Raw genomic sequence first — 24,683 nt, forward strand, 5'->3', positions numbered from 1 at the left:
TGCAGGGTCTTAACCACTGGGCTGTCAGGGGTGCCCCAAAGTTTGCAAATAGAGAAATAGAGAGGGGGAAGAAAGTGGGTTAAGTGCACCTGCATGCATAGAAGTAAAAACACAACAAGCCCTTTATAAGAGGGCAAATATATCCTCAGTCTTCCTTTAAACACATCTTTTTCTTAGAAATTCATCATTTTCATTTTAGATTATGATCACTGTTGGCAAAGACAGAGTGGGTACAAGCTTTCTGTAAGTCAGTTTCTAAGTATTTGTTGAGGGGAATAAGTTTTCAATTAAAAAGAAAGTAAAGCATATCACTTGAACCTAGAAATACTTGTTTGTCCAGGTACTATAGGGTGTATCTCTTCTACGCACTGGGAAGGGAGCTGTAGGTGACACAGTAGGAAAGAAACTGCCTACCAATGCAGGAGATGCAAGACAGGCGGGTTCCAGCCCTGGGTCGGGAAGAACCCCTGGAGGAGGCAATGGCAACCCACCCCAGTACTCTTGCCTGGAGAATCCCACGAACAGAGGAGCCCGGCAGGCTACAGTCCATGAGGTCACAAGTCCGCCTTGACTGAGCACAACGTTCTGTCATGAAGACCCGGTTAGTTCTGGTGAAGTAAGATTGTAGCAATGGATCTCTTCGGGTCATCTGATACAAGAATAAGCACTGGGTTGCTAAATTTTAAAGATTCTTTTCCCACTTAGAGGTTAAATCCCTTTCCTACATGCTGGGAGGGATTGGGGGCAGGAGGAGAAGGGGACGACAGAGGATGAGATGGCTGGATGGCATCACGGACTCGATGGACGTGAGTCTGAGTGAACTCCGGGAGAGGGTAATGGACAGGGAGGCCCGGCGTGCTGCGATTCATGGGGTTGCAAAGAGTCGGACACGACTGAGCAACTGAACTGAACAGGAGCCTATACAACCCTCAGAAAAGGTGTTTGACTATTACTTAAAAACTTAGCATCTAGCTACCCAATTTGCAACAATTTAACTAAAGGGCTTCCGACTTCCCCGGTGGTCCAGAGGTTACCACTCTGCACTCCATACTCCCAATGCGGCAGAGACGGGTCTTATCCCTGGTTGGGGAACTAAGATCCCGCTCATGCTGCCTGGCATGGCCAAAAGAAAACACTCACTATAGTTGGTGAGGGAGAAATAGGGAAGCCTGGTATGCTGCAGTCCATGGGGTTGCAAAGGGTCAGATACAAGCTAGCGACCGAACAACAAAAGTCAGTACAAAATCTCATTATTCTAAAAGATACCATGTTTTCATCAGTAATATTTATCAAAGAGTAGGCAAAAAAAACAGGCTTGTAACAATTTATTTCCTACTAATATCTGTACACCTGTGTATCAATTTCAAAAGATCAAATTTATTATGTTTGACTGACTGAACCACCACTTCCTTGGAATATTATCCATCACCTTAGAAAATCAGAGAATGAGGAAAACCATGGGCTGGATCTTAAATGTTTCGCCTGGAGATGACATCATGTCCCTTCCGCTTGCACTTCCCCAGCCCACGAAAGTTAGATGCTCTTTGCAACCGTACCACACACCCAGAAAGCAGACTTGATTCCAAGAGCACAACCAAGGCCACCTACAAACACCTTTGTCGATGGCATCCCTCTTCCCTCCCCCACACCTTCAGCAGTATTTCCCCCAACCTTTTAACAAACACACAGAAGTTCTCTCTTGGTGCAGGCAGGGACAGGGCAGCAACATGAATTAAGGGCTGGCTTATACAGAAATTTCCACCATGTTTTCCACAAAGACACAAAGAAAAGCTGCTTCAGACATCAACCCACCTGAACTCCAGCTATTACCACCACCTGGGTCATGCCCAAGCCATTCTCCCCACATGGACCAACATGCCAACAAGGCAGCTACTGATAAGCCTTTTCCTACTTTTTGGACACCAAAAACCGGAGGTTTAAGTCTCTCTCTGCCCCCTCCAGACCCCCACCACTTCCACCTCACCTCCAAGGCTCTTTAGCATCCCTCTGGGAGTATGTGTGGTCCCCAGCAGGGCCTCATCAGTACAAACTCTGAGTACTTTGGGAAGGGAGCAGCTTCAGCTGAAGATCCACCAGAAGGGAGCTTAAAGAAACAGACTCCTCAGTGGATCTCCAACATCAAGACTACAGTTAAGTTGCCATCACACAATTCCTAGACGGGGAAACATTTTCAAATTGCATGGATTATTAATATAGGCAATACAATTATTTACTCTTAATTATAGATATTAAACTATTTTACAAATAAGCACTGTAAAAGGTTACTTAAGGTATTCCACAGGAGTGGTGGAAGGGTTTTTATTAATAAAAAAATTCATACAGGGAATCTCCTGGCAGTCCCGTGGTTAGGACCACACACTTTCACTGCTGAAGGTCCAGGTTCAATCCCTGGTTAAGAAACTAGGATCCCAAGAGCGGCAAGATATGGCAAAAAAAGAAAAATTATATAATAGAATTAGGAACAAAAACACCATTATTTGTAGATCTGAAGCAAGTTCAACTACCAGAGGATGGCAGCAGAAACTGACAGTGCCTCTGGTCAACAAAGGAGGCCAAGGATTAGTCTTGCAAATTCTACAGTACAAAACACTTGCACTCACACATTGCAAGCCCATCGTAAGGTTGTCCTCTATTTCACCAACATTTCTCACTGGCTAGATACTTTAGGAGAGATGTCAACTTTTCTCAATGAAACTATGTCCACAGAAATCTGACTCATGGGTCAACTGATGCAAGAGGCAATGCAAGAAACAAGTAGCACAAGTGACATCTGCACGCTTCAGGACGGCCCATCACACACAACAAGAAGCCAAACCATGGGTTTTAAAAACTGTTTTATTTGGGAAAAGTGCGTCTTACAAAAAGGCAGCTGCAAAATACAGAGACCTCTGCAACAATTACTGTTTTTATCTTTTTTTTCTTTAAGTGAAAAGAACGAGTGATATCCGAGGCATCAGAGCAGTGGATGGACACATCCGGGGCACCTCCAAGTTATTTTCAGGAAAGAGCAACAAAACGCAAAGCTAAAATTTCAGATCAAGGAATTCTTCTAACAATTTAACATTATCTTATCTTCTGGATTACCACCCTCTGTTTCCCCTTTTAGTGGAAAAGCCTGACTTACTATACTGTCAACCAATGACTCCATTACAGGAAACGCCTTAGAACGTAGTTTTGAACCTCACTGTCTAGCTGCAAAGCTTGGGGATGGAATGAGGCAAATACCCACAAAAAAGGAACACAAAAACCTGACCAAAAAACGCCTCAAATGAGGACAAAAGTTTGTCAAAGTGCCTGGACTGAGAAGTCTAGGAGATCATACAACATTAAACACAACTCCGGACCCAAGCCCTAGGTTGTGTTAATATATGGGATAACCAGATAGTTTGCACTTCTGTGGCTAAGCCCATTTTTCTATTTATACAGACAGAGCTAGCACTGCTCTATTAACAGCTACCAATAAACTGCTTTGTCCTTTAAGATCTATTTGCCACACGAGGCTGAAACCACTAAACCGAGTTTTTTCGCTAAGGCTACAAACGCTGCGTCTATGCAGGGATGGGAAGCCGGGCACACACTCACACTCACACATCCCAGGTGCCTCGGCCTTGGGGAGTCAGCTTCCAGCTCTGCATTATTTTCTTCCACTCCCATCTTATATGTGTTCTTTCACAGTTTTTCTATCACGCTAAAGAGGGTAAAAATCTCAAATACATTCACACCTGGTTCTGGTTACCCAGTAGTATTATTACTTGTGTGCAATGAAACAAAGAGACCAAAACCACAGGACGAGTGCACAGGGCAGGGGTGATAGGACAGAGACCAGACGGAAAAACACAGATGTGCAGATTTCACCAGAAACCAAGTACCCACCTCCCAAGTCTAGAGCAGAAGGAGGCTACGTGCTACAGTTCAGATCCTTCACCCATCACCCCACTGCCTGGACCCCCAAAGCAGGGGCCAGTGCTGATACTTCTGAACCCGAGGTCCTCCAAAGTGAGTCCTGGAAATCCAGGTACGCTCCCCTCGAACTGTGTGGATCTGGTGGAAAATCGTGACGCGACAAACCTGCACTAACTGTCTGACAGTTAAATTCATGTTACAAAAAAACTAACTTTCAGATTTATTTTTGTAACTTTTTCAAACAGAGAAAACAACATACTCCTTGGGGAAAGGTGAGGGGTTGAGAAGACAGGCCCTGGGTGAAAATGATTACGACAGCACCTGGAGCTGAGAGGCCTGCCCAGGAGAGCGGCCCGGGTGCGGCCGCCACCCCCAAGGCCCGCTGCCGCCTGAGGCTCGGCAGACAGTTCACGCGCCCCGCCGAGCTGCTATAGATCCAAGTCATAGAAATCTTCCAGCTCATCGTGAAACAAGTCCCACTCGTCTTCAGAGTCCGTCAGGTCGTCGTCCCCACCTGCAGCCAAAAGCATAAGCAACATCTCGCCCAGCTCAAAGGTGACAACCTCCTCTTCGTCGTCAAAAGGGTTGCTGTTCTCTCGTTCCTCGATGAGCTCCCAGAAGTGGTTCCTTCGTTGGGCCTGTAAAAAACAAGGCCGTGATAGGGGTGGCAGTGCAGGCAGCGTCTTCTAGGCTGCAGTTTCTAAGGCAAAATGTCCAGCACAGAGGGCATGACGAACCAAGACTTCTGATTTAGGGTTTCGACTTTTACCAACGCCTCCCCGCTGGTTACTCGGCACACCGTTTAGTCTAGAGCCTTAAGCGTTCTAGCTTTTCCTCTCATAGCCCTCCCGGTTTGCTGAGGTTGGTCTCCTTTAATCCTCTAGGCTCTGGCTCCTAGACCTGGGCCTTCACCGTCCCCTGCCCCTATCTGTGCGGGCCTCAGGCTCAGCGTGTGGTATTTCCCCTCCTTTGAAAGAACAGTGAGAGTTACCCGGCATCTGCTTGATGTTCCCACTTTCTGTCTCTGTGGCTCCTCTCTACGGCCATCAGGGTACGCATGCTTGTAAAAACAGTTCCCTCCAAATGGGCAGCTCCCACGGCCTTCATCAAAATACCTGCACGCCTTGTTGCTGGAAAGGAAAATAGCGCAACCCTTACTCACGGTGGATTTCAGGTCTGTATTCGACTATCATCCGGGGTTTCTTTAAAATGGGGAGAGAATAGAACCGGTACGTCTGTTAACAGCCCTCCCCGAGGTGTGTTCTTAAACGTGTGTGCTATCGCATGAAAACAGACTGGAACCAGACACTGTTCAAGTTGAGCCGTTTAACAGCCCTAGAATCGCAGATCCAGAAGAGAAAGAACCTTCGAGAAGGCCCACACACAAGAATACAGTAGGACAACCATGACACAGACTCGGGATAAGGCAGACCCCATTCCTGGGGCGTTAGCCACACCAGCAGTGCAGGCTTCATTGTAACACAGCCCCTGGGCGTGCACCCCAGCGACCGTGTTACAGCAAGATACACACCGGGTAAACGTCATCAGGGGTGACACACCGTACTGGGAAGTAAAAGAAAGGGTAGGAAGGAGGTAGGAGTGTATAATGCAGCACTGTTTCTTTTCAAAGTGAGCCCAAGCGACATGTTGGGATCTTAGCTTGAGAAAAGGCTGCAGTGCTCATACCTCATTGCCTCCTTGTATTTCTGAATGAGTTTCTGCTTCTCTTCTTTCTCCTCCACCCAGTACTCACTTGGAATGACAAAGTTAGATGTGATCCGGCATTCTGGGCAGGACCTGGGAAACAATGAACAGGCTGCAATGCAAATTCCCCTTTGCAGGCCCACTCTCCTTCAAGGACACACCCTGGTGTGTCACCTCCAGCCTCAAAGACTTAACTGAGAGGCAGATGGGCACTTCCTGCAAGGGTCCCACACCACTGACCATTTCCTTTTTTTGTAAGTTCAACTCAATGGCTAGCCAGTTCATAAAAAAAATAACTTTAGGTTAAAAAAAAAAAAACAACAAAAAGAAGACATTTCACACAGACTCCTTTTTCTTTCGTTTAAATAAATTTATTTCTTGTAACTTTGCTCTGTTTAGATTATGTAGTTTTTGTTCAGTTATGAGAACAATTTTTAAAGGATGGTGGATTATTGGCTAGCTTAATGGATGGAATAGGAAAGTGGAAAATGTAAAATGCCAGGAAACATACATTCAGAGCTAGATACGCTTCTTCTCTGAGCCTAAACTGGCTAATCCATTAAACACAATCTCCTCAGAAAAAAGCACGAAGATTCTACTAACTGATACATAGGGTTTTCCTCGTTCAAATAAAAGTAGATATACCAACTAATCTAGAAGCTAGCTGAAATACAAAGAAGAACTCCCAATTAGAAGAATACCCCAGTTTCGAGATAAAATGCATGCATTTAAATGCGGTCCATCTGGCTGAAAGTTGGCACAAGATACTAAATTCTTCCCCAAAATAGAAAGCACAAACGAAGATTGGGGAGGAGCCTCACTTTATGATCTTGCTCTCAAACTGCTTAGCGCTCCTCCACTTGCGAATGCACTTGAGACAGTAGGTGTGGCTGCAGTTGGAGAGGACCCCGAAGCGGCGCTCGCCGGGGCTGGCTTTCTCGTAGACCACCTCCATGCAGATGCCACACACCATGTCCTTGCTGCGCTGCACCGCGAACGAGAGCTCCATGTCCTTCTCGTGGGCCTCGATGCAGGACTAGAGAGGACAGAGAGGAGCAGTCAGGGCGTGCATCATGACAGACCGCTGAGAACGCCTGTTCAGAGTCAAACAGCCAACTGAAAAGAGAACTGTTCCCAGTATGACGTCAGAAACAGCTTTAACCAGGTGGTACATACAGGTGTGCGGACATCGAGGGACTTCACAATACCATCAAGTCAAACTCTAAAGACTCAACTTCAAGAACTAAAGATTACCTACTTTTCTCTATCCTGCAACTCAACCCTTGCAGTTACCCACATTACAGGCTGTTTTTCATACTGTTTGTTAGTGTACTCGTTTCTAGATGGAAAATGTAATTAGGATTAAGACTCTAATTTGCCACCTGTCAAAAATAAGAATGAAGGAAATGAACATTTATTAGGTGACAATTATGTGCCAGGCATGTAAGTTCCACATCCAAAATAAAACAGTATTGAGATATATAATTTCATACCATATAATGCATTCACTCAAAGTGTACAAAGAAATGGTTTTCAGTACATGCAGAGTTATACAAACATCCCCTCAGTCTGTCCCCATAGTCATTTCCCCTCAACACCCTCAGTTCTAGGCAATGACGAATCTGTGGATATGCTTATTCAGGGCATTTCACAAAAAAATATGTGGTCGTTTGTGACTGGTTTTGCTCACTTGACTACATTTTCAAGGTTATCTGTGTTGTAGAATATGTGACTTTCATTTCTTCTTATTGCTGGGTAACATTCCATCGTATGGAGAGACCAGTTCTTCCATTTATCAGATGACGGATACTTTGGTTGTTTCCACTTTGGAACCATTATGAATAATCCTATGAACACTCATGTACATGTTTCCGTGCGGACATCACATACTTTTTATTTTAAATGAGGTATAATTGACACATTATACTACACATATTTTATTCTATAAAAAACATGCTAGTTATTATACCATGGTTCACCCCCACCCTCACAACCAAATTTATTTTTATTAAACAGACATGATTATGATTAGAAACCAAACTTCCTCTAATCAGGTTTGCAATACAGTATACTCACAGATACAAATGGGCTTAAAACCATAGTCTGAAACTGTCATACACTACTAATGAGAATGTAAAATGGTACAGTCACTGGGAAAAAGTTGCTCAAAATATTAAGCACAGAGTTACCATATGACCTAGCAACCTTATTTTAAGGTAATTAAAATGTATGTCCACAAAACTTTATATGTGAGTGTTCAGGGGATTATTCTTAATGGGCAAAAGGTGAAACCACCCAAATGGAAAAACAAAATGTCACACAGCCATCCAGAGGATTATTATGCAGCCAAGAAAAGGATTAACTGATACACACTAAAACAAGAACAAATCCTGAAAACATTATGCTACTGTTTTAGCCAGTCACAAAAGGCCACATATGATTCCATTCATAGGAAATCCCCAAAACAAACAAAAAAATCCATGGAGACAGAAAGTAAATGAGTTGTTGCCAGCAGTTGGAGGAAGGGTAGAATGGAGACTAAAGGAGTTAATGAGTATTAAGTCTCTTTTCTGGGGAGAATGAAAATGTCCTAAATTAGAGAATAGTGATCATAGTTGAACAACTATGCAACCGTATTAAAACCCAGTGAAATATGCATTTTAGAAGAGTGAGCTATATGGAACTTGAATTTCAGAAAAGCTATTGTTTTAAAAAAAGAAGGAAAGAAAAGGGGGGAGAAAAAAAAAGCCCATAATCTGAGGTTCTAAAAGCCTAATTCCTGATAAAACAGTCAAGAATGCCAGGAAGGGAAACACTCCTACTTAAAAGAGAAACATTTGATTCACCCAATGTCTCTTTGACATGAGCTGACAATGCTGTAAAACGGCAAAGACAGTTCGCACACCGGTTAGAGTGCGTGCTTCCCTCCAACTTACTTTTATATGCTGTGACCTCTGGGCGGCGTCCACGGGATGGAGGACCTGCAGCCCGCACATGTCGCACGCGTCTCCGTGCAGATACGCGCAGTTCTCCCCGTAGCGGCACTCCCCCACTGCGGCATACGGGCAGAGCTGCTGCTTGGTCTCCACTGCGCTTTGCTCCTTCTCCGCATCTTCCTTGGTCACTGAGCCCTGCAGGGGGGCTTCAGCGGAGGAAGGGGCAGCTGAAAAAATGTTTAAGAGGGTGGTAAAGGTCCAAAACAGTTAAGGCAGATACATGAACTAGTCTCGCTAAAGAAGATAAAAAGAACTTAAGAGAAACTCCAAAATAGTCTATTGAAACTAATCCCCTACTCTTGAAAGAAATGAATGTCTTTTGCTACTAATATTTGCAAGATCAGCCTGGTTTAAAGTTAAAAAAAAAATTTAAAAAACTCAAAAAAAAAAAGTTTTTGAATGTATTTCAACTGTACTGATTAAAGGAGATAAAGGTCTATTTTTCAAAACATTCTACATTCGTTACTATTGAAAGTCAAGAAGTTTCTTTTGCTCCATCTGTTTTTTTTTTTCTTCTAAGGTGACCTAATTTAAGAATATTAAGACTTGGCTAAATATGAAAATTGGAAGCAGGAAAGTTGTGAAAATTCAGCTAATTGATAAAACACTCTCCAGCCTTCTTTTTTTTTTCTTCAAAGATACTCACTCCGGCCACAGTAGGGCTGCCCCGGAACAAACTCGATGGCATTCACCCAGTCTTCTGAACCGGCTCCTACAGTTGCAAAGTTTGAATTTCTTGACTCAGCTTCGCCCATATTCATATCAACAGTCGGTCCAACTGATGAGAGACTCGAGGAAGCAGCAAGGGATGACTTTGCAGTTAGATCTGTAGCAGTTGCTTCTTCCTGTTTCAGTGGCTTGCTATGTTCATATCTTAAAAAGAAAAAAAAATTTACAAAGTCAGCCATCACTGTCTAACCAGAAGCCTCTAGATGGAATATACATTCCCAATCCTGTCCTTGGGTTCTTTTCAAATTACTGTGCCTGTGAATCGCCCCTAATTTTGCATGTCTCTGACAAGTCGCCACACGATGCTAATACCACTGGTCCAGGGACCAGTTTGAGTAGCAAGGCCATACAGATTCAGGGCTCTGCAGGTCAAACCACCAATGTCACAGCTCTAGTCTGTAACTGTAGTTCCAAAGCAGCCATGGCATTATCTAAACAGCTGTGCACGTCTGTGTTCCAATAAAACTTTTGTAAAACAGGACCCAGTCACATGTACTCTTCTACAAACCATAGTTCGCCCACCCCTGCTGTAGACCATCTATTACCCCTCAAATTCCACTCTCATTAAGAGTTTCAGGAATTGACAATTTATTGTTACCATGGCAGCTCTGTTAAAAAAAAAGACTATGCAGCCAAAACTGACTGATTAAGCAAAGCAAGGCTGACACTCAAACCCAACAAGTAAAAATGTGGGCCATTTTACCAATACATAAATTAAAATGCTCCCAATATTAAAAGGGAGAAACAGCATTTATAAAATATACAACGTGTATTTCCTTTTCTCCTATATACATCCACTCACCTACTTTTCTGAACTCTTACCCTGTGCATTTCCTGATTCCTTGTCATCTGTAAAATTATTATTGAACCTCATCTCCAAATACAGAAAAAAACTAATTTCCCTCAAGAAGCACCTTGCTGCCTGAGAAAATCCTCACAATTCTTAGAATATTTTAGGCTGTGAAATTCACTCAGACACAAGAAATTAATGATGAACGTACTACTGGGCTGGCCAAGTTCATCTCGGTTTTTCCATAACATCTTACAGAAAAACCTGAACCAACTTTTTGGCTAACCCAATCCATAAGCTGTTATAATGTATAGTATGTATCTAGCGGTTCTTGAAATTAACTCACTGGCAATACTAACCATGGGTCATCTGTGTTACAAGTGTCTGTGTTTACATCTAAAAGATAAAACATTCTAACTAAAGACTGCTCTTTAACATGGCAAACATTTGCTGAGCTGGTTTTTGTCATTATGTTATCTCAAACCCTCCTATTTCAACTCTTAAGCATTAGGTAACCTACTGTGAGTATCCTGGTATCAGCCACAAAAACCCAGTGCATTTATTCAAGGCTGGAATTATGCAAGCTGATGATCATGAATACGCTTTTTCACTTGCTCACTTCATCATCAAAAATATATTAGAGATGACATGTTAAGTAGTGTTCTAGCTCTACTGTGACTCCAAACCTGCCCTGTAAAACAGAGCAGCCATTAGCTGTATCTAATTATTTACACTTACATTCAAGACTCAGTTCCTTGGTCCTTGGACTGGCTACATTTTCAAGTGTTCAGTGGTCACATGTAGCTAGCAGTTTCTTTTTTGGGCAGCAGATAGAAAGCATTCATGCTATCATACAAAGTTCTACTGAACAGCATTGCTCTGAGGTTTTAGAGCTTTAGGAAACCTTAGAAATCTAGTCCCCAGTCCTCACATTTTAATTACTTTCATAGCCTTTAACTTAGAAAAGAACCCAGGTTTTGGAATTAAGATGCCAGCTTTACCAATGAAGACAGCCTTCAGGGCTTTGAGGAAGTTTTAAAGGATTCAGTTCAGTTCAGTTGCTCAGTCATGTCTGACTCTTTGCGACCCCATGAATCACAGCACGCCAGGCCTCCCTGTCCATCACCATCTCCTGGAGTTCACTCAGACTCACGTCCATCGAGTCGGTGATGCCATCCCCCCATCTCATCCTCAGTCGTCCCCTTCTCCTCCTGACCCCAATCCCTCCCAGCATCAGAGTCTTTTCCAGTGAGTCAACTCTTCGCATCAGGTATCCAAAGTACTGGAGTTTCAGCTTTAGCATCATTCCTTCCAAAGAAATCCCAGGGCTGATCTCCTTCAGAATGGACTGGTTGGATCTCCTTGTAGTCCAAGGGACTCTCAAGAGTCTTCTCCAACACCACAGTTCAAAAGCATTTAAAGGATTAAATAAAACTAAATGTCAAGATGTGAAAGGGTCTAAGAACTAGTTTCGATGCCTATATTTTAGTTTCTGTTCTTTCTCCTTTGCCATCCATACTCGTTTGAAGAATTTCAGAGTAAATGACTCAAATATCTACTTAAAAAACAATTAGAATGCTCATCATCATCTATCAAATTGCAAATACGATAAAGTTGGTTTTTTTAAAATATTTATTTGGCTGAGCTGGGTCTTAGCTGCAGCCTGTGGGAACTAGTTTCCTAACCAGGGATAGACCCAGGTGCTCCCTGCACTGAGAGTGCAAAGTCTTTGACCCTGGACCACTAGCAAGTCCCACTATAAAGTTTTTTGAAAGGAGTGCATTTTGGTTTTTAGGTAAGTTTATCAAGAAATCAACAAGATATAATATTTTTGATAGCATAGAATATTAGTAAGAAGGTTCACATTTGTAAACAGTGCAGAATAGACATGTATAAAATATACTTCTGAAGTAAAAATTTGTAAGTAAGTACCATGAAAGCTAGAGCATAAGAAAGAACTAATAAATTAAGAAAGAAAAAGCAAGACTCCTATTCTGAAAGGAATTTGCTAAAAGCTAATGTTTCAGTGAAGCAGAGAGCTCTTCTTAGAATAGGAACTGGCCAACTACAGGCCTCAGGTCAAACCCAACTGGAGCTAGGAATGGTTTTGGCATTTTTAAATGTTGGAAAAAAAGATCATTTCATGACATGAAATTAAATTTCAGTGTCCCAAAATAAAAGTTTCATTGGCACCTAGCCACACTATTAGCTTATGTATTATCTAGGGTTGTTTTTGTGCTACAAGAGACCATATGGGCTGCCTAGCTAAAAATATTAATTCTCCAGCCCCATACTGAAAGTCTGCCAGCCCTGGGTAATCATATCTACTGGATTCACAGTCATGATAGTGGCTTTGTTAAGGCTATTAAATTAATTCTTTAATGAATTATCACAGAATCACTGATCCTTTTCAGACAAAGTGTTGAATGGGGGATTAATGCTGAGACAACACTGAAACCAATATTGTGTTTTCCTTTCGTATCTTTCAACGAGTACTCTGACACAGTTTCCAGCAAAGGAAGTTTAATTTTTCTTCTGCACAAAAGAACAACACTTCATCTTGTTGGCTTGCAACGCCCACCCACCCCCCCTTGTGAGGTTTGATATCTGCCTTTTAAGCTTTTAATGTGTAGGATTCAGTAGGTCTACAGTGAAAACTCCTCCAAAGGGGAATTCCCTGGCAGTCCAATGGTTAGGACTCCACGCTTCCACTACAGGGAGCAAGGGTTCAATCCTTGGTAGGGGACCTAAGATCTCGCACACTGAGCAGTCAAAACAAACAAAAAACCCTCCAAATGAAACAAGATCTACCATAACCATAGTTGTTAAAGAAGGCAATCCTGCCCGTTTCCCAAGTGGTTGTTTAGGAACAATGACTCAGAGTTCTATGGAACTTACTAAGGAAGCTAAAGGAAATCAGCTGTGATTGAAGGACTGATGCTGAAATCCAATACTTTGGCCACCTGATGTGAACAGCCAACTCAGTGGAAAAGACCCTGATGCTGGGAAAGATGGAAGGCAAAAGGAGAAGGGGGTGGCAGAGGATGAGATGGTTAGACAGCACCACTAACGCTATGGACATGAAATTGAGCAAGCTCCAGAAGATGGCAAAGAACAGGGAAGCCTGGTGTGCTGCAGTTCACGGGCTCAGAGAGTCGGACATGACTGAGACTGAACAACAAGGATGCTAGATCTTGGACAACAGTCCTGAGCAACAAAGAACTGGCCTCACTAAATAACAGGGCCCCGTCACGCAAAACGAACACAGCAACACTTCTGAACTGCTGGAACTAGGGTATCATCTTTCATTTATAAACTACTGCCTTTATGAGGAGTTAAATTATTTCAAATCCCTGGACATTGGTCAGGTTGTATAACAAGATCCCTAAATAAGAGATATTTCCCCCACCTCCAATATCAAGTTTTTACCTTGCATGTACTAGAGTGTTTATTTCATCTATTAAAATGTTATGTTTCTGGGAAAAAAAAAAAAAACCTACATAGTAAGAGTGAAAAGTAGGCTTAATCCCCCAAGGCAATTTTTAACAAGGAAACAGTCTTGGAAGAAGCCTGTAAGACTCCTTCCTTAGCTACTCTAAAATCAAGCTCTTAATAATCACCTGTATCAGCCAAACAACTGTCACCAAACTTTCCTCTCAGGCAGACTATCAGGATATAGGCTTCTCTAATTCCTTTTACTTTGTCCTAAGAGCTCTAAAGCCAGCTCAAATCAGGATCATTCTCCCTAAAAGAGGGCTGTATACCCTCACTAAAAAGAAAACTACAATTGTCTCCCACGAGGAAGTCCACTCTAAATACAGGGTTATGCAGAAGACGGGCTTCTATACTGTTGTCCCAAGGAGAATCCAGAATGCTGCTGGGGCTGGCAGAGGTCTCTAAAAAATAAGCTGATTTAACACAAGGGAGTCTAGGATTTAGCTCGGATTTCTTCAGTTTAACCTTATTTCCCAAACATTTCAGCTGTACGGTCCAATGGGAGGGGTACGTCTTCTGAAATAAGAGGTTCATCTGTTACCAGCCATGCTCAACCACAGTCTATAACTCTATCTCTCTGCTCAGCACCTCAAGAGTCCATCTCTACTCTCACCCATGTTCAACTCCTCTCTCTCTATAGGTGATAAGGTCTCTGAACTGACTGCCTAGTTACAAAAGACATATCTGGGTTATTTAGTTTTAGTTTTTTTTTCTTTTGCGGGAGTGTCCTTGTACCATTTTATTCCTCTCCAGCAAAACTGCAAAAATTTAGCAGAGGGCAAAATGACAGACCACATGGAAAGAATCTTTTCCTTTTTCTCTCCTCTTAACTAGATTTCCTAGTAAAAAAGACGTGAGGTAACCTAACATCAATATATCCTGCTCACCAATAATTTCTTAGTCTTCTGAACTCTAAGCATTTGAACCCCATTAGCTGACACAATTCTTTTCTGCTAAAACTGGATATGACATTGTCAAAATATCTTTTCTAGTGATGGTCCTCCCTTCAACAGGTATAGCCCAACTTCTTTCCCCTTGTACACTGACTCACTTGTAATAAACAGAATATAGTGGAAGTGACAGCCTGCGACTTCTGAGACTAGGTCATAAAAAGGCACTGTTGCTTCGTCCCTGATGTCTCTCTTGGATCACTTACTCTAGGCACAAGTTAATGTGAAGACACTAAAGCAGCCCAAGGGAAATGTCCACCAGGAGAGGAACAAAGATATATGAGTGAACCATCTTCAAAGTGGTCCAGCCCCCATTCAAGACTTGCAGAGGATGGCAGATGCTGGCAGCCCAGTTGAAATCTCTTGAGAGCCTGAGCTAGGACCACTCACCTAGCTAAGCCACTCCCAGATTCCAGACCCCAGCAACCACGAGATAATAAATATTTACTGTTTCCAAGCTGCTAAGTTTCAGGGTAATTTCTTTAACATCAACAGAAAACTAATACTCCTAGGTATTTTGTAAACTAGCTCTACCCAATGGCTAGCAGAACCCACTGCTGCTGAATCACAATTTGATAAGACTATGGTGACAATTCAATGAAGGATAGAGTACTTAATAGCTGACTTCTCTTACTTCTCCACCATTCTAGGAAGCCAGACACTGCTAAAGCATTTTCCATAATGTCAGCTTATAATTTAGTCTTACAAGCTCAGGTGGTTTAGGGAAGTTTAGTTGGAATGACAAGCCCTCTGAAGTAGTAACCTAATACTACCCAAATGCCTATGATCCCATTTTCTCTCCATAATTCAATCTAACAGAATGAAACCAGTCCCAACTGGTCAAACATGCACGTTATTCTTGGTCTTGAAGAGGAAATACCATTAACAAACACGACTTCACCACACCTTATCCCTAGGTTTGCCCAACATGCTCCTCAGGCACTACTTAAACTTAGGGCTATATTACAAATGCATTTTGTAAATGTAATACATTCTTTCCAAGTGAGAGATCTATTGGAGAGATGAGAGCTCTATCTATCAGAATGGGCTAACATTCCTAAGTGAAGTGAAGTTGCTCAGTCATGTCCGACTCTTTGCGACCCGGTGGACTGTAGCCCACCAGGCTCCTCCATCCATGGAATTCTCCAGGCAAGAATACTGGAGTGGGTTGCCATTTCCTTCTCCAGGGGATCTCCCCGACCCAGGAATCGAACCCAGGTCTCCCGCAGACACTTTAACCTCTGAGCCACCAGGAGGAGCACTTTTTAAAGTACTATTCAGGGAATTCCCTGACAGTCCTGTGGTTAGGACTTAGTGCTTTCACTGTCATGGCCCACACTCAATCCCTGGTCTGAGAACTAAGACCCTACAAGCCACAAAGCAGTACTACTGTAAATCGATTATTTACAAAGTTGTTGGAATTTCATGTTTTACTCTCAGTTTTTTCTCCCAACCTCTCCATCCACCCCGAACAAAACTAAATTGGAAACAAACTCTTACCTGCAGCGGTCTCCATAAATACAGTACCCTCGCTGAAAATACTTGCACACTACACCATATGGACTGTCAGAGAGGTCGTGTGAGTAGCGACAGTTATCTCCTTCCTTACAAACCCCATGCAGGAAATACCTGTGAGACAAAGAACCACAAATTGGATTACAAGCCAGTACTCAATTCATGACTGATACGGTCTTTTTTGTTTTATTACTATGTATGTGTTTTAGTTACACTGGGTCTTCGGTACAGTGTGCGGGCTTAGATCTGGCATGAGAGATCTTATCTTAGTTCACCAACCAGGGATTGAACCTGGGCCCCCTGCATTGGAAACATGGAGTCTTATCCACTGGTAAGTCCCCATGGCCAATATATTCTACCACTAATACACGAGTACTACTATACTAGTAACATATTCTTTTATATTCTTTGTACACAAACATGAGAAGTGAACACAAAGAAAGTTGAACTAGACCATATGATCATAAAATTATCTATAATGGTAGCACAGGAAGGCTGCCTGTAGACAGAGGCACCAATTTAGATTTAACTTTGAAGTCATCCTTAATCTTGTCTCTACAGGTTGTCTGACCATTGCTCTCAATTTACAGTCCTATAGATAGCTTGTTTTCCACTAACTTTAGTCATAATTTTTATTTGCAGCTTTATCTGTTAAAAAAAAAAAAAGAAACAATGTAAACTGGAACAGATCAGACTACTGTATATTTCAATTCTCTGAGAAACCATTTAAATTCTTTAAAAGCCACATGTGAGAACACAAGTAACATTTGTTGCAAAGGTATAGGCAAAGGGAAATCACTTTCTGTCCTTTGTTTAGCAGACTCTTGTTCCTCTGCCTTACAGGGGAACATGTGTAGCTAACTAGAAATTTCCAAAAACTGAGTTTGACTCAGTTTCTAAGAAGACGGGAATTTGCTTTGTTGTTGTTCTGTCACTAAGTCACGTCCAACTCTGCGACCCTGTGAACTGCAGCACACCAGGCTCCCCTGTCTTCCACTATCTCCCTCAGTTTGCTCAAATTCACATCCATTGCGTCGGTGATACCATCTAAACATCTCATCCTCTGCCATCCCCTTCTTTTGCCTTCCATCTTTCCCGGCATGGGGGTCTTTTCCAATGACTCGGCTCTTCACATCAGGTGGCCAAAGTACTGGAGGAGCTTCAGCTAGAAATGCAATTTTGGACACCTTCCCTTAGACCTACTAAATTGAAAATGGGGCCTGGGCCAAGCAGAAATCTGAAGTAACGAAGCGATCAGGGAAGTGATAAGGGTCTTATTTTTTGTAGATGACTCTGATAAGCAGAACCCCCCCCCCCGGCCGCCATCCTCCCTCTCATCATCTCACTGACTGGGTCTCTTTCTCTTGAACAGAATTATGAAGGTTTAATTTTGGCAAGTCATAACTGCATTTATGCACAGCTGATATGCACTTTCCATGTGGCTCAGTAGTGAGTGGTAAAGAATCCACTTGCCACCGAAGGGGACACCGTGGATCAGCAAGATACCCTGCCTGGAGTAGAAAATGGCAACCCATTCCAATCTCTGTCAGGAAAATCAAATGACAGAGGGGCATCATAGGCTACAGTACATGGATCCCAAAAGTCGGAGAAGAGTCAGACAACACAGCTGGTACAGAGTAAGAGGCAGTGCCTAATTCCTAGGTTTAAGTGTCAGTTATATAGATGGAAGGTAGAATAGCAGGAAGTACCCCACTTGTCCACTGGATTGAATGATGTATAGAAAAGAGATTCAGTCATATTTACTTAAAGAAGCCTTGAAGAAGGCTGCTTCAAATTGAAAGGTGAAAGGTTCTATTCAGATCACTGGCAAATATATACCTTCTATGTAAAGGCAGAAAGAAAAAAATGTAACATCTTGATAGGAAGAGCTGTAATTAGCAAGATCCTGAAGTACCCAAGGGTTTCAGTCCATAACAAAATGTCAGACTACAGTAGCAGGAAGTCAAATTCTAATTGTAATTAACCTAATTTCAACTGTTTTCAGGCTTAACAATCTAACAAGGTCTGAACTTTTGCACAACTATAGGGCAGCTTTCTGCAAGGTTTGAAGCTGTCTGAGCACCACCTACACAAATCTTAGTTTCCCCTGAGATTTAAAACTTAAAACTAAATTTAAAAATGAGCACGTGTTCAGTAAGTAGCAACTGTATAACGTCTTTGCTGGTATTCATGTTCATTTCCACATCTCTCCTCTGTCCTGGCAGGCAATCACCCCAACTACATTTGTTTCCAAGGTACACACTTAACCAATCAGTTAAGAAAGACTAAGGCAACCAACAGGGAAAGATGACCTGGATGTCATGCCGTAAGATTTTAAGCAACTGGAGTAATTTAGCCGGGAGAAAACAAAGGAGTAACCTCTGGCACTATTCCTGGCAAAGTAAACATATGTGGGAAGTTACATCATAAATCTGATTCAATGTAAGGAGTGAGAACTAGACCTATTCAGCAGTGGCATAAGCTCCTGAGATCCAGAACTAGCAGCACCAAAGGAACTCAAGCAGACACAGAATCACCTGATACTGTGACATCAACGGAAACTCCAGAATACAAGCCCTAACTAGTTACTGCCAAACACCGAGCATTATTCTACAGGGGCGTGTGGTACAGACCGTCTGGGTTGCTGGTTTGTTTTTCATGCCTTTTTTTCTCTCAGTCTTCACAGTGATATCCCTCCTTGCCAACCCATCTCTACATCTAAGAGATTATGACATGATAGTGTAAGTTACAACAGAAAGAGGAAAAAATGTCAACTCTTCCAAGAATTTCTCCCATTACAAAACCAATCAAGACACAAGCACTTTTCTCTTTTAAATGCCACCGCCAAAAGCCATCACCCAAATACATCTTGATGACATTGTCCAGGCTGAGCTTGCCTTTGTTGTTAAAGGCTGGGCCACAGGATTTCTAAGCTTCCTTCCGCCTTGACGATTCCATGATGCCAACCAGACATTGTCCAGCAATAAAGACAAATACAACTGACTAGAATCCCTGACTGCTATACCTCTTGGAAACCTAAGCACTTTTACCAAGATACATACAAGAAACCTCAACAGGTTATGGGGGTACAAGAGAACCAAACAAGACCCTCAAAGTACTTATAGGTAGGCATCTGGGATTGTTAATAGAAATTAAAGAATATTAAGTAAGTTGGCAGTTAATCACTTAATCTGCTGTGACATTTCTTACTTTGTTACTTAATTCTTGACAAGTACATGTACCCTGGGCTTCCCTATTTCTCAAACCAGACTGTAAATTCCTGGTGTTTAAGAACCAGAGTTTATTCTGCCTTTTATCTTCTAAAGGACCTGTACACAGAATATTTAGCAGTATCTAAATTCAAAATTACAACTTGCAAGTTACAATTTCATTGTTTTAATCCCCCACATTCAGGAAAACTGGAAGCAATACCATTTCTATTTTACAGAATTTCTCTAATAAAAGTTATCAGAACAGCCTGGTGGGGGCAGCATAACATAGTTCTTTGGGAAAACTATATCTAGGTTTTTAAGCTGTGAAATTAACACAATGAGATAGAATTTTTAAGAGAAATATTTAGAAAAGACTAACCAACAAGAAAATACAGAGGATTCTGAGCAATTAAAAACAAATTTCCAACATCCAAACAACTTCTAAGGATTATACCCTTGAAGAAAATAGCCCTAGTCAAATTCCTACATACAAGGGGAAAAGAGGCTCAAACTAGAACACAGCACTACCTTGAATTCTCTTCAAAGGACAGTTTACTATCAAACACAAAGCAAATATTCATAATACAGTGCATTCCTGCCTTCCCTTCAACATCTTGCTCTGTGTCTACCATTGTAAGCACAAATACTTATTTATAGAATAACTGAATGAGGTTAGTCCCAGAAAGATATATACATACCAGCACTGAAAAAGCCCTATAGATAAAATGATAAAACAGGGACCCTGTTCTCAAAAAGCTCAAAGTTTACAATAAATGAAAGAATATATATCTGGTATTCCCCTAGACAAAGCAGAAAGATTTTTAATAGATCATGTTAGTACTTAAAATAAACTGAAAGTAATGTCAAGTATTAAAACCCAGGACTTATCAATTAGTCTGTACTTCTTTTTACTGGATAAGTTTCAAGTAAAAGCTATAGCTTGCTTTATAAAAACAACAATAGCGTGTCTAACTAACCCTGTATCTGATAAATATATTAATCTATTAGGGTTCATGTGCAAGAAACTCACGCTGGTCCCGGGATGATCTAGAATATTTCAGAAACTCAAAGATCTAAAGGTAGGCAAAGAGGAATTGATTAGTCTAGTGAGCTGTTTTGAATTCTAATGACGCTGGTAAGGAACTAGAAAAGGGGAAGTAGATCAGGGAAAAGTTTCTAACAGAGAGGAAAGTAAAGTGCAGAAGTGACAATGCATTCTCTGCAGACATGAGTTGAGCTCAGACACAGACACAACAGGATAATAATGAGACAAGTAACAAAGTAATGTCAAGCTAGTGATGGGTATTCAAAGCCAAACAATAACCGAGATTAGAGTCGGTGTGTATTGATAAAATTAAGGCACTGCATGGAGTTCTTAAAGAATCCACATATTGATTATTCTCAGTGCATGCAGACAGATTGGAACTGCAGGGTAAAAAGGCTAGAAAATTCAAGAATATAAAGGTTACACTAGTTTATTTTAAAAGATTCAGCTAGCACATATAAATCAATTGCAGCACTGCAGAGGAAACAAATAACAGACTCAAAGACCTGGTTCCATGAATGGAAATTTTTAAATTCTCATTCTTTGGGATACAGCACAAGTATTCTCAGATCTACAGATAACTGAAAAAAGCTACCTAAAACAGCTTTTATGCTTTCTCTATCCCGTTACTGAAAATAATTAAGCTTACCATTCATGTCTTAAATTTATCATATTAAGCACTGAGAACGCTTCACCCCTGTTAATACCAGGACAGTGAGTTCTGTATATTAAAAATATTTTCAAGTATTGATATCTGGATATAAACTACCCCGCCTAGGTGAATAACGGCGTTTCAACTGATTTTTTCAACCGACAGAAAAACAAAAGCTTCTAGTCGCTTACTGATCACTTAAGAAAAAAACTCAAGTACGACATCCAATTAAATGCCCTTATCTTAGACGCACAGCCACATGTCCGCATAACCGTCCTCTACTAATCACTTATTTTTTTCAAATATGTTCATCTGACATCCCAAACCCAAAACAAAATCCGTCTCCCTGCGGAGCGACGAGCTCCCCGACTCCCTTAACACGCGTGGACTTGAAAACAAGACACCTTCCAGCCGGGGGAGGGGAACGGGAATGCCAGTTCGTAATACCTACGGCGGTGGAGAAGACCCCCCGGGCCGGCACTCGGTTCGGAAACAAAGCTCAGAATCGCCCAGCCCGGTTAACACACAAGAGTAGAAATCACAAAAGCTCCCCGCTCCGGGCGGGGCCCGAGGGACCCGGGAAGACGTTACAAACGGATGACACGGCTGCGGGGCCCGCCGGGCCCCCCTTCTCGCCCGCGGGCCCGCGGCGGCGATCATCGGCCCGGCAGGACTGCGGGGAGGCGGGCTCCGGGCCACACCGCCAAACCCCCTTTTGGAACCGGCGAGCTCGCAGGCCGGGGGTTGGGGTGGGGGGATCGGCGACAATAAAAGGAAGGAGGAGTCAGCCCACCTCTCTCCCCGCGCGCGCCGCGCCGCTCGGCCCGGTGCGGGGAGGCGGCGGGCAGTGCGGCGGCTCCGCAGCGGGGCCGCGCGCCCGGGCCTCGGCGGCCGGCGGGGGTTGACGCAGCGCGGCGACCGCGGGGACCGCAACGCCGGCTCGCCTCCCATCTCTGCCCGCCCCTGCCCGGCCGCCCGGCCGCCCGCCCCCTTCCTCCGCGGTCGCGGTCCCCTCCCCGCGCCCGGCCCCGGCCGCGCCGCGTCTCAGCCTCAGGTGCCGGGGACAGGCCTGCCGCAGCCGCCGCCGCCGCCGCCGCCGTCGCTGCCGCCTCCCCCGCCCCCCGCCCCCGGGGACAGCGAGGTGACTGCGGGGATAGGGGTGGGGGAGGCCGCTGCCGCCGCCGCCGCTGCCGCTCCTGCTCCTGATGGTGTGGCTGTTGTTCCGGGAGCTGCAGCCTCCGCCATTACTGTTTATCCCACACAGCAATGGCGCCGGAACTTCCGGGATCACATAATTCCGGTCCGGCCGCGGCGAGAAGGCGGCCAGGCGACGGGTGGGGAGGGGAAGGACACTGAGGCGCCCGCTCGCTCGCCTCGGCCCCGGCGTCGCGTCGACGAGCGCTCTCGCCGGTCGAACTGCGGGGCCGGGGCCGGAGCACCCCCCCCCGGCCCGCCCCCAGCGCCCTCTGATTGGTGGACGAATAGGCTCCGCCCGGTAGGGGCGGGGTGAGGGCGGGCTCCCCCAGGTGAGCGCCCACCCCCGCCCCACCTACTGCCCCCAGGTTCCACGCCTAGGGAACCAAAGTCCTTATTTCAAGGGCACTCAACTCGAGGAGTCCTTCCCAGCAGAGGCTGGTGCAGTGGAGAGGCGGAACTGGGATTGGGCTTGGGGGGTCCTGGGTTTGAATCCAGACTTTCTGGCTCTACTAGTTAACATAACTGTACGATCGTGGCCCAGATACCCATTCTCTCTAGCCTCAGTTTCCTTATCCTAGTAGGCTTTATAAGTGTGGCAATTCACTGAGCTTTTAGTGCCTGGCCAGACTAAACACTTTTAACAAATGTTCTCTCCTGTTCTTCCCGTTAGCGGTGTGATCTCTCAACCCAAGAGAAGAGCAAGGTGGCTAAGCAGCGGCTGTGGAGTCGTCTCCCTTAACCTCTGGCCATCTCTCATTCCTAACTACGTAGTTTTGAGTCAGTTAACTTACCTCTTAGTGTTCCTCCTCTCCTCTGTAAAATAAAAAATTATTTAAAAACGATAACAGGACCTACCCCCCAGAGTCTTCCCTGGTGGCTCAGATGGTAAAGAATCCTCCTGCAATGGAGGAGACCTGGCTTCGGTCCCTGGGTTGGGAAGATCCCCTGAAGGAGGGCATGGCAAACCTCTCCACTATTCTTGCTGAGAGAATCCGAATGGACAGGAGTCTGACGGGCCACAGTCCATAGGGTCGCAAAGAGTCGGACACGGCTGAGCCACTAAGCACACCTCTCTGAAGCACAACATCTCTGAAGATGGTTGTGAAACTTATTAAAGTTCAGGTAAAACCCTTAACAGTGTGCTTCACACTACAATTTTAATAGATATTGAACAATAAAAGCTGTCTGAAATATCCCAGCTTCAAAGAGTTATTTCTAAAACTAGGAAAATTAAAAAGTATGTACTCTTACCTCCCCGTTAATGCCCCCGGTCCACTTAGATGCTGCATACTAAATCCTGACAGGTTTTCATAAGCCCTTAAATTTGCTTTTTTACATAATCTCTTTACTTTGAGAAAGTGAAAATCCATCCCACTGATAATCAGACCACAGTGTACCCAACAGACACAAACAAGGACAGTGGCAAAGCCAACAAAAACAATGTTTCCCTCAAGGCCACAGCATGGCTGCAAAATGACTGACAATCCCCTTTTGAGAAAATGCAGCATTTTTACTAATGACTTGCCCAGCCCCGCTTCATTTCTCCCTCCATTACCAAGTCCAAGCTCAATCTGCTTGCTGATGACAGGCCAATAAACTGAGAGATGAGGTGTGGAGGCCAGGAATAGGAAAGTATCACCTGTGCACCACGGTGATAGCAGTCTAGGTCCCTGAAACACCATCCTATGGGGGCCTGGATGCCAGTTTCCTTTATAGAACAGGGAGAGACAGGAGGTGAGGAAGTAAAGTAGCTTTATCTTGCAAAATAGGAGGGGCTGTGTTAATCACTTTTTTTCTTGCAGCCATTGAGAGGTGGGCATGGTCAGATTGTCTCCCAGTGAGTGGAACAAAGCCACTTTAGTTTAACTTTCAGCAGAGGGCAGGGTTCCCTGAGGCAGGCTATAATGTATGATTATAACAAGACAATGACAATCAAGGTTTAAGTCAAAGAATCAGATCCAACATGGAGTCAGACTTGGCTCTTCCCTGTTACCTGAGCACGCAAAGATTTATAAGAAACCCAGTTCCTAAACTGCTGCACCTCACAACAGCACCCAGCCCAGAGCTGGTCCTCCATCTGCTTGTGCTGTTATCCCCAAAGAGCTTCAATCCTGCGAGAAGCCCCTCCCTACTCCCTTTTCCAAGATGCCCACCTTCCTCCCCTATGTGGCCTCCCCTGCTGCAGCAAGTTAACCTCTTTGTTGGACTACAGGTGTGTTCCTGGTAGTTTTTATCTGTTAGGGTTCACCTGTTAAGTAACATTTTTCTTGGGGAGGGCGGGGGGGCACATACTGCACTGCCTGAGGGATCTTAGTTCCCCCACCAGGAACTGACCTGTGCCCCTAAAGGGCAATTGCAGATTCTTAACTACTGCATTGCCAGGGAAGTCTTTGCTCTATTTTTTATTGCATAGTTTTCACCTTCTAATTACTGTAGAATTTGCTTTTCTTTTCTTTTTTTTTTGGTCTGTTTCT

At 43.7% G+C, this 24,683-nt stretch overlaps 1 protein-coding gene across 1 annotated transcript; it reads right to left on the bottom strand.

Moving 5' to 3' along the window:
• Positions 1–2,838: 2,838 nt before the first annotated feature.
• Positions 2,839–22,432, bottom strand: MKRN1 (makorin ring finger protein 1). The gene is made up of 9 exons (XM_040259898.1): positions 22,078–22,432; positions 21,604–21,685; positions 16,089–16,257; positions 9,271–9,497; positions 8,565–8,791; positions 6,450–6,664; positions 5,611–5,721; positions 4,916–5,054; positions 2,839–4,562 (listed from the first exon to the last, which is right to left on the bottom strand). The coding sequence occupies exons 1-9, from the start codon at positions 22,255–22,257 to the stop codon at positions 4,353–4,355; spliced, it is 1,560 nt and encodes a 519-aa protein (XP_040115832.1). The 5' UTR covers positions 22,258–22,432; the 3' UTR covers positions 2,839–4,352.
• Positions 22,433–24,683: the final 2,251 nt, after the last annotated feature.

This window comes from Oryx dammah, unplaced genomic scaffold (genome assembly GCF_014754425.2).
Source record: "Oryx dammah isolate SB20612 unplaced genomic scaffold, SCBI_Odam_1.1 HiC_scaffold_18, whole genome shotgun sequence".
Taxonomy (NCBI): domain Eukaryota; kingdom Metazoa; phylum Chordata; class Mammalia; order Artiodactyla; family Bovidae; genus Oryx; species Oryx dammah.